General features: G+C 35.4%; 1 protein-coding gene across 2 annotated transcripts; it reads right to left on the reverse strand.

Annotated features, from left to right (window-relative positions):
• Positions 1-230: 230 nt before the first annotated feature.
• Positions 231-4,855, reverse strand: LOC149815971 (guanylate kinase 1-like). Of its 2 annotated transcripts, none has more exons than XM_089988430.1 (10): positions 4,731-4,855; positions 3,826-3,933; positions 3,631-3,704; positions 3,415-3,544; positions 1,995-2,357; positions 1,782-1,903; positions 1,562-1,697; positions 1,426-1,471; positions 1,051-1,156; positions 231-917 (listed from the first exon to the last, which is right to left on the reverse strand). In XM_089988430.1, the coding sequence occupies exons 1-10, from the start codon at positions 4,827-4,829 to the stop codon at positions 788-790; spliced, it is 1,314 nt and encodes a 437-aa protein (XP_089844556.1). In that variant the 5' UTR covers positions 4,830-4,855; the 3' UTR covers positions 231-787. The 2 variants fall into 2 exon arrangements, with proteins under 2 accessions (XP_089844556.1, XP_089844557.1); XM_089988431.1 differs by lacking the exon at positions 4,731-4,855 and adding an exon at positions 4,174-4,405.
• Positions 4,856-10,921: the final 6,066 nt, after the last annotated feature.

The raw sequence follows: 10,921 nt of genomic DNA on the forward strand, positions 1-10,921 counted from the left end.
ATGCTGTATCAACTGCTAAACATTTTTTTTTTACCAAAACACCTAAATCAAAATATGCAAAATGACCTGCACCTTTTTATTGTTTGTCCATCTACTGCTAAACATTTTCTACCAAAAGGCCTAAATCAAAACATGCAAATGACACTGCACTTTGTCCATATTTTTCCACCTAACCTCTAGCCAGTACATATCAGAGTCATTGCAAACCTGAAGCACTTGTTTTCGAGAGATTTTACCAACACTAAATCCAATCACTCTATTCCTGCCATGGCATGCACCAGATATCAGACCAGAAAAGTAACAACGCTTGCATTTTCTGTGTTTCATCTGCTTTTACGTATAAAGACAAACGGCCCTTGTTACAGGCCACGTGAAAACAAATAAAAGAATGAAAATTGAGCTTCTCATTCTAACCACCACAAGAAAACCAGAGGCTCCCCTAGCGGCTCACAGAAAGTCACTTCCAAGAAACCTGCCTCCCCAGATGCATGCTTCCCATGCATAAAACATTCTGTTTTCTCCTGCAACCCTGATCTATACTTTGTGTTGTAATTCCTTATTTCAGTTACTCTTCCACACAAGCTTTAGTTCATCCTGAGGAACCATGCTTCCCCGCTTCGACTTCCCGTATTGCTTCACAAAACACTAGCAACTATTGATCAAACTAAAGGGCACAGACAAGATATCATATTAAGCTTAAATTTGAATGACCCAGAAATCATCATCCCCTTGTGTGAATCCAAAATTTTTGTTCAAGTTAGTACGATGCCATATCATTGGCCCTCCATTAGTATGCAGAACCATCACGATGCTTGTTCCCATTCTGAACCTCTGCAAGTGGGCCAACTTCATACAGTTTCAACCCCCTTGTCCGGCCCGGGGCACCACCTTTTAGTGTTGATAGATCAAGGATATATCTGCCAAGACAATATAATGCAACCCCATAATGAGTATATCAGGGCCCTCTTACAATGTAATGCAAGCCCAGAAATGAGTACATCAGGTCTCTTGTTGTAACCAAGAGAATCTGCATGAAAGGTATATACTTACAAGCCATTTGATGGTTTTCCTGATTCAGTTGTTCCACCATATATCAAAACCTTCTGTTCCAATTGCAATACAGAATAACCAACAGGTAGCTCAATGTTCTTCATTGCTGCATGGCAAGGTCACTTGTAAAGCGTAAGTCTCACTTAAAATGAGCGATAGCTTCATACTAAGAGGTGGCACAATTGTTTTGCCTCTTGGATGAGGTGACTAAGATGCTTAACCAATGTACATGAAGCAATGAATGCAGATTTAAGTACAATTCAGTTTGAGTCCTTCATCCAGACTCCATTAATTTTAAACAACTGGCTTTGGTTTTTATCTATCTTAACTCTAAAATGATTGAGACACATTAGCTGACTAATTTCATGTACTTACTTGGTTGATTTAATTCACCAAATCCATGGTTGAGGCCCAAGATTTTCTACACATCAAAGTCTACATGGTCAGTACTGAATCTTGATACCTATGTAAATCAAATGAAAGTGTAACTCAGAATAGATGGATTGGGTACATTGAGATTTTCGTAGCAGCTTTCAAGATCATCATTGACCAATATATGTTCAAAGACACCGGAGGATCTACCCTGCTCAAGCTCTGCTTTTGCATTTCTAAGACGCTTCTGGATTTGTTCCTCTGTTTCAGTTCCTCTGTTTATAATCAGCACAATTGCATTCAGTTTGATGAAGATAAATAATTGGACTAAGCTTAGAGGTTTAGATATTCAAAACTACCTTTCACGAAGACGCTTCTCAAGCTCTTCAAAGCTTGGGGGGCAGATAAAGACAAATATTGCTTCAAGGGAACTCATCTTAACAGATTTTGCTCCTTGAACATCGATGTCAAGAATGCACCTCTACAACACAACCAAAGATGCCCAGTGTAAACTGAAACTTCATGGTTTAAAGGAGAGGGATTGCTCACAAAGGAACAACTTGTATGCATACCTTTCCAGCATCTGCTACTGCCTCCACGGCAACAATACTTGTACCATAGAGATTCCCATGCACAGAAGCTGATTCAAGAAACTTTCCTTCTTTTATATCATTCTCCATCTTATCTCGCTCTGTGAAGTGATAATGAACTCCATCCTTCTCCTCAACTCTTGGAGATCGAGTAGTATGGCTTACAGAAAACCCAAATGTGGATGGGAATTCCTTCATAAGTTTAGAGATCAAGGTTCCCTTCCCTACTCCAGAAGGACCACTGATCACTATTGGCCTTGGGCAATCAGCTCCGACCCCTTTACTCCAGGCAACCACCTCAGTTTCTAATCTTTTCCTTTGCTCCTTAATAGAAGGGGTGTCCACCTATTAATTCTCAGACAAAAGACAATATCAATATGAATGTTTCAACTTTAGTAAAAGAAAAATAACTGAAAATACAACTAAATTTACATAATTGGCTTCACTAAGCAAGTACTACTGATAATTCGTGCTTGCTACTGACCATTTTGGTAGTCGACAGAGGATTAGCAAAAAACCATGTAAGAGAAGAGATGCATAAGTCAAGATTTAGTGACAGACGCCTTCACAAAGCAAACTATTGAAAGAGAATTTTTAGAAATCCAACAACCCCTAGTCTTCAGCTGTTGGATGGCATTCTTTGCTTTAAAGAAAAGTCAGTTGATAGTTGATTGTTGATTACATAAAATCTTGCAATCATGAATATACACAATGTTTCATAAAAACAAGCAGGAACATGGAAAGTAGATCTAACTGATTTAGCAAAGTTATACCCCTTGACAACAATAAATTCATGATACGTTTCCCAAGAACAGTAAATTCAGTGTCCAAGGAATGAAAAGAATGTCAGATCAACTAGTTTGCCAAATATCCAAGACCCAGCTAAACCATTATAAATTTGGATGCAGCAGAAACAACAAAAATTTAAACACCAAACCGGTGATTTTCTCGAAACAGTAGGGTCTCTTGCTTCTCAAGATTTGATTCATAATATGGGATCTATTATAGCATTGAATTGCTGCATGAAGAATTCAAAGGATCAGGATTCATGGCCATGTCACATGTAATTCATGAAAGATATTTCCCAGGCATAGTAGACAAGGTTTTTTGGTGAGTCATATTATGCGAGACAATATCACTTGCTACAAATTTGTTCATCACATCTTATTGTGAAGAATATAGTTCTTCCCTTGTCAATACAACAGAACAAAAAAAAAACTCTGTATATTTGCAGAAATAACAATCTATCAGTCAATAGGTAAATGGCATATCTTCCAGAAAAGGCTCATCAAAGAAAGCCTACGAAGATCAAGTGAATCATCTTTCTAGGCACGACTAGGCTGCAAGATAAAAAAAAAAGAGTGAGGGAGAAAAGAAAAGAGCAAATAAATCAAATTCAGACCTCAAGAAACCAAGTGAAATCATCTGTTGGAGAGTCTTGCATCAAGACCAATATCTTCTCTTTGTTCAAAAGCACAGCATAATGGCCTTTTGAATGTTCTGGCTTTGTTCCCAATACAGTTGGAGTCACCCTACACCACCATGGACAAGCATCAGTAATTTCAATTCCAGGGCAGTGAGTTTGAATCTAAGAGTTTAAAACTTTCTACAGGCTCACCACTTCCCGATCGACTTGTCAAAAATCCGTACACCACATGACAAACTCCCACCATCAGACCCTCCGACAACATACTGAGAAATTCAACAAAGATGCAGAAGAAACTTAGCTGGGAAACAAGCACTGAAGACCAACACGATCCACTTGATGAATCAGGAAGAAGATGGCACAAAATATATGATCAGATTCGCTCACCAATTTGTCCCCGACTGCCGTGGTGGTCTGGCAGCCTCTGAATTCGGAGTTGAATTCCGTTGGGAGAACATCCTGCACGGTTTCAGGAAAGAAATTCTGCACATCTCCCTGATCATAGAAGAGAAAAGAAAATCAATCTTAAAAACCATTAATCCAGACAATGAACAAAACCCAAAATCCCATAAAAAATGGCCTCTGAATTCAATAGTTGAACTTAGTGCTAGTGAACGGGAAATGCACTTTTTTTTTTCCTTTTCAAGTATGCAGTTTTTTTCTCTATTTCACAGAAAACTGCTATAGACCAACAAAAAAATAAGCATATAATTGAAAAATGCAGCTTGCCCTCACCATCAATAATATCACACTTCAGGATCAAAACGTTGTCCTGCACAATACAGGCGGAAAAAAAAACTCAAAAACCAAAACACCACCAATCTGATCTAGCTACCCAGAGTCCTATAAAAAAAAAGAGAGCAACTATAGCTAAATATTCAAGAACAAGAAACACCCATCTTTTCTTTTTGCCCACTAAACCAGAACATTTAAAAAACAGAACCCATTCATCCTTTTTTAGTGAAGGAAAAATAAAGGCCCATCAAATCAGAACATTGGTGATGGCTCGAGCATTCTTTTCCGTCCTAAAGGAATAAAAAACTGAGAATATGTCAACAGCATAAAAATCATACCACAACACCAAAGGCTAAAGCTTTTCTTTTTCTTTTTCAAATATGGAGTTTGAGAGAGAGAGAGAGAGAGAGATGTTGGTCTTGTTTCTCAAGAATACTTGGATCTAATGACTGTAATAAGGTAGCAAAGAACCACCAAAAATGGAAATAGGCGTGAGATTTGTACCGAAGATCCTTGTCTTCAGGACTGACCAAAAATGGGTCCTTTCTATTTCTTACCTTCTTTTCTTCTCCTTCCTTTTTTCTTCTCCTTTTCCCTGAGCTCCTTGTGCAATTCCTTAGCCCACAATGTTGAAAAGGCAGAGCCTGACCCACCATAAATAAGAAAGAAGAAGACCCAAATTTTCAACTAGGATTCAGTTAGAATGAAGTCATATATATAGAAAACAAGAGAGAGAGAGAGAGAGAGAGAGAGACTTGTTTGATGAAGCAGTTGGAAATGGTGTTCAACAAACCAACGCTGATTCAGAATCGGTCAACAAAACCGCCGACACTGTGCCACTTTAAATGCCTTCCTTTCCTTGGCTTCCCAGAAGCTCTGAGTTTTTGTTGGTGTGCAATTTTGTTTTCATTTTCTAAAAACAAAGGAAAAATTTCATTTGAAGACGAAAGTTTTATCCGATATTTCAAAAACAGACATTTTTTTGGGAAAAGGCATTTTCAGACCCATATTTTCTACAAGACTGGCTGTGGAATCTTGGTTGCTTAACTCAGGCTAATTGTGAGTTCTACATAACAAGATAGCATAAACAAAATACAATTTTTCGAAATAAGGTTAAAAGAGATATTTCAAAAGCATGTTAACTCTGCAATTAATTTCAAACATCTATTTGACAGTTTTATTGAAAAGATGGGTTTCATTTTTTTTAAATTAGTGACAAAAACAGACCTTTTTTTTTGGGAAAAGGCATTTTCAGACCCATATTTTCTACAAGACTGGCTGTGGAATCTTGGTTGCTTAACTCAGGCTAATTGTGAGTTCTACATAATAAGATAGCATAAACAAAATACAATTTTTCGAAATAAGGTTAAAAGAGATATTTCAAAAGCATGTTAACTCTGCAATTAATTTCAAACATCTATTTGACAGTTTTATTGAAAAGATGGGTTTCATTTTTTTAAAATTAGTGACCTGTTCTCGCAATATGGGGCAAAGGATGTGTGGCTAAATGGAATTTTCCAATAAACAAGTAGAATACAACCATACATGTTGTTTGTAGTCAGCGATCAAATGCCCAAGTTGCCCTTGCTCATGGACAATGGGGGGTACTCTTGGCGTTTCTCTGAATACGTGTCAGAAGAACATTGTAGGCTTGATGTCGTTTAACTCTTCGTCACACCACCATTTCGTTTTTTTTTTGTCTAGGGAAAAAACTCTCTTGGTAAGGAGGGAAGATAAGTGCAATGCAATTGCACAAATTTAATATACTTCTGTACATTCATCTTTGAGATACAGCCTTTGAGTTGTTATCCTGTCCGGCAATGATGAATGGCGATCAGGTACAGTAGCACACTCAAAGTGTGCAATTACGTTGCACCTGATCCTGGCACTCTGCAAGCTTCAGTTGGGAAAACCATTGAGGTACCCCTGACTACTGAAGAGTACTCTCGTTGTAACATGATATAAATATGAAACATAGAACAGCTAATCAGACCAACGGGCGCTCGCTTGTCTGGTAAGAGCAGTTAGTACACATAAAAAAAAAACTAATCATAGACTAGGCTCATGGCAAATTTTGGCCTATTACTAAACATGCCTGACAACTTAGCCCACCTCACGTGGATATTTAAAGTGTTGTAGGATCGAGACAGCGAGCACTAGAGGGAGGGTGAATAGTGATTTTAAATAACATCTTTAGAATTTTGATGAATTTTGAGATTCGCAAAGCAATCACACAAAGAACATAAGAATTTATTCTAATTCGGTCTTCCAGACCTACATCCAGTCCCCAAGCAAAATTCGTTTGAGATTTCCACTATCAACCTTGTGTAAACACAAGAACATACAGACCAAATCTGGTCTCACTTTCAGTAACAACCCTACTGAAAGCAAACAACTCATTTAAACCAAAGAGTCCTTTCCTTTTACAGAAAAATGAAATAATCAACTTACAATCAACCTATGAGCCTTTCTTATGAATGCAATTGGCTTTTGAGGTTGTTGAAATACTCAATTCACGAATTCACTATCTCTCAAAAGAATTTGAGTGAAAGACTAAAGTGAAAATATCAAGTGAGTGAGAAAATGAATACTTGAATGAATAAGAGTGAAAAACAAAGAATTCAATCTTTGTAATTCAAAGTAATTCGATTGGATTTGATTCAATTCGATGTTTGAGTGTGAAATGCACTCATATTTATAGTTGAAAGATTTTATACGTTGAAGGTATGAAAGAGTGTCAAAACAGTCCATTTTGAATAATCAAAATGTTTGAAAAATAAAAAGACATGCCTTTTAAAAGTTTCAGGAAAAATGACAAAAATAGTCGACTGGAACAGTAGATAGTCGACTGAAATCAAATATTAGCAGAATGACAGTTATCGTCGATCGACTAATGTGTTTAACAGAGCCGTTTGAAAATCTGAAGTTTGAAACTTAGTCAACTAAAGAAAAAGTTAGTCAACTGATAATATCATCAGTAGACTGAAAAATCTTTCAATCGATTGCTGCTAAATTTTTCTGAAAACACACGTTCTATTCGGTTGACTGATAAAACCTTTAGTCGACTGCTGCAAAATTTCCTGAAAATAAACATTCTGTCCAGTCGACTGATAAAACCTTCAGTCGACTAATTCAGAAAATTGATGTTTTTGCTTTGAAAATTTGACACAAAAAAGTTGGCTGACTGGTGAGTCTGTTGGTCGACTAATTAACATGAAAAATTAAGTAAAGAGTTTTCTAAAATGATTTTCATCAAGGGTTCTTTTAGAAAAGTTTTTCTAAAGACTTTTTAGGTGAAATGCAATCGAAATATGCACTCTAAGTAAGTCTCTTACAAGAATCTAAGACATTTAATGAATTTTACATTTGCACACTAGTCTTCATAGATTCTCCATTGAATTCTTCAATTCTTGTCATCTTTCTTCATTGCCTTAGCTTAAATGCAGTTGATTCACTTGTTCATCATCAAAACCTTGTACTTAAAGTATCGTGTACGGCTTCATTGTCATAACAGATATGTAGTCTTTAGATGATTTTAAACTACTTATGCTTTTGTTTGGATATTTAATTTTTATTTGTTAAAGCAACCAAGTTTTCCTAAAAATGAACTCAAAATGCATTATTATTTTATATTTTTGTTAGTCTCTATAACCTTTTTTTCTCTTCAATTATGAAGTTCCTGTGAAGACAGATCCGGATCCAAAACGTGTTTTGGATTCTCATCAAGCAGGTCCACACGTTCAGGTGGACCCACATGGTGGAGAGGAGAGACCTAATGCTTGATTGATAAGGCAAAATAATGAATCCTACCTTGTGGTGATTGTACAAAAGATGGACTCCTCTACAAGGAGACAATGTAATTGGAACTCTCCAAAACATGTATCTCTTGAACATCTATTTAAAGAAGGGAGAGGCCTCCTCTATAAGCATATAAGCCAAGAGAGAGAGAGAGGTTTCTTACAGTGAATGTAGGTCATTGTTTAGACCAAACCACTATAAAAATCATGTGTTTTTTCTTGTGTGTGTGCTTGCATTTTTCTTGTCCTCACATGAGGTGTGTGTTTTAACATGGTATTAGAGCTTGTTGGCTTCATCGAGTTTCCTTGTTCGATCAAGTGAAGTCGGATAGCTGGTAGTGATGGCTTCAAGTTCGTCCAACCTCATTTCCAATCCTGCTGTGCAGTGGAATGCATTCTCATCTTTAGTATCGATCAAGTGTGTATTCATTTAGTTTCATGTAAGCATGGAGGAATGTCACCAAGGACAATGTCATTCAAGCATAGGAGAGGGTATAATTTACACACCCGTTTTTTTTCTTTTTGTCCATGTATTTGCACTGATGAAAACTCATAAAAATTAAGCTTTTAAGGAATGAGTTTTAACCTATATGAATGTTTTACACAATCTAACATCTTAGAGAAATTTTAAGCCCCATGAAAAAAAAATTGACACTAAACTAGAAAAACGTGGTTGCTTATGTGGATTTCAAAAAAATGATGATAGATGCATGTTAGAGTTTTATTTTGAACCACAAGTATGAATATGCAGGTTTATTTTTTAAAACTAAGCAAATGAACAACATTGAAAATAAGAGCTCGAAAGTGAAATGAGCATATGTTTAGTTGTTTGATATCTTCGTATTCTCTAGTAGCTGGGCTCAAAAACAAGTTCAAGTGTTTGATTATCATGCCGAAAAGGACAACAAAGAAAATCACTTCTTTGTCTAAGATGATATCCGTGGCCTATTTGGTTCGAGCAAGTACACCCTAAGGGGTGTTTACACCTAGTGCCCTAAAGCCATTTGGTTTGGGAGCCACCGACCCGAAAGCTCGTTACATAGACTTTATAGAGAGCCTAATATAGGTTGACACTGCACATGACAAGAAGCAAGTTATACGTAAAACTATAAAAATTGAAGGTCTAGTGACTCGAGCAATTAAGTCTGAGGAATACTTTGTATCTGGTGCTCTAAGGTCGTCTAACCTGAGAGTCACTGACCCAAAGTTCGTTACGTGAGTCACGAAAACTGAAAATTTGATATAGTGCTCAACAAAAAGAAAGAAAAAGTATGAAAAATTAAAAATCTAGAAAAAGTAGAAAGAAAGAAAATCAAGAGCATAAAGATAAAGTTCACAACTTAGGAATAATTTTTATAAAACCAGTGCAGAAAACATATAAGTGAGGAGAAATAAACAATGCCATGTGTATATTTAATTTCCTTAGAGTAAAGCATAAATTATTATGATATTTAGAAAAGTAAAAGTAAAAGAAAAAAACTTTATTCTGTGGTGACAAGTAAAGACTCTAAATATGTTTTGATAGAGTAATGACATGAAATATTTGTGAAAACAAACTCCTTAACTGCCTAATACTTCATGTATACATGACAGAGATGTTTGTGGGTAGCATCACTGTAAACCCTCACAAGACCTTACTCGTCCATTGGGGTAACCCAGTGTTTTAAAGGGCTTGTTGCATATGCTAAATGCAACCGTGATTCCTACGAAAATGAGTTAGGTTTTTGCTTTATTAGTTTGCTTTTGCTTTGTTATTCAGGATCAGTTTGCTCGAGGACTAGCAAACGATAAGCATGAGAGAATTTGATCATGTATATATTTTGCATCTAACACATATATTTTTATGCATGATCCAACAAAAAATTATATTAAAAACTCATTCTTATCAGTATTTTTGAGAAACTGCTTTGAAATTCAAAATCAAGGTAAAATCATATTTTTAAACCTTTCCCTATATTTTTCAGTGTTTTGATTAGTTTAGGATTTTTTAATTATTAGTTTAAAAGTGTTCAACAAATGTTTTAGTTTGTTTAGAATTGCATGTTTATGAAACACGTTTTTCTAGAAGTGTTCTTTTAAAATTTTTAAAAACTAATTGGAGTTTTCGGAAAAAAAATATATAACCTAATTTTGTTTTAGTATAAAAAGTATTTTTTCAGCCATAGGGGGTTCTCCCTCTTGAGAAAACATGCCCTTTGTCTTCCTCCTCCTTTTCGTTCCCAATCGGTTCTTTCTTTTTGCTCTTCCTCTTTCTTCCTTCTAATCTCTTCTAGTGTCGGTTCTTCTTGTCTCCATCGTCGAAGGCACGTGCAATTCAAAGAAAATACTATTTCTTCTTTTCAACCCCTTCATTAGAGGTGAATCATGAGGTTTACTTCTTCTCCCCCGTCTCTCCATAGTTTATTATTTAGATTAGTTGTTATTTCCTTTGTAGAATACATGCATAATATTTCACCATTGCATATAGTTTAGTTTATTCATTGCATATAGTTTAGAGGAGTCACGTTTTATCATCTGCAAATAAAGAAATAAATAAAATAGCTTAATTTAGTTTTAATTGATTTTCGTGTATAATAATATTATTTTATTGAAATAAGTAGACATAGCATAGAGTATTTCTGATATTCTAGTGATTTTTAATTCAGTTTAGGTTAGATTTAGGTTAAGTTAGTACAGATCATATTCTTTTGATTTCGGTATTTTCTTTTTTTAATTAATTGGTTCTTTAGCCGACTAGATTTTTATAATCTTTTTTTAATTTTTGGTAGTTTAATGTTGTTATTTTCTGATTAATGTGTTGTTAAAAGGTTAGTTTAGGTTCAGATTAAATCACATTTTTTTGTTGTTTTTATTAGATTAAGTTAGCGTAGTTCCGAATTTTAGTTAGTTGTAGTTGATTATTTAGTTTTTTGTAAAATGGATAGCTTAATTACTTTTTTTTATTACTGAAT

Source organism: Nuphar pumila, chromosome 15, assembly GCF_984573655.1.
Source record: "Nuphar pumila chromosome 15, dmNupPumi1.hap1.1, whole genome shotgun sequence".
NCBI lineage: Eukaryota > Viridiplantae > Streptophyta > Magnoliopsida > Nymphaeales > Nymphaeaceae > Nuphar > Nuphar pumila.

Excerpts from the sequence above, each read along its gene's own strand:
- LOC149815971 (XM_089988430.1), bottom strand. The coding sequence starts at position 4,829 with ATGGTGGGTCAGGCTCTGCCTTTTCAACATTGTGGGCTAAGGAATTGC. Across the intron at positions 3,934-4,730 it reads AGGAAGGAGAAGAAAAGAAG|GGAGATGTGCAGAATTTCTT; the intron begins GTAAGAAATAGA and ends TTCTATGATCAG. Across the intron at positions 3,545-3,630 it reads GACAAGTCGATCGGGAAGTG|GGTGACTCCAACTGTATTGG; the intron begins GTGAGCCTGTAG and ends ATGGTGGTGTAG.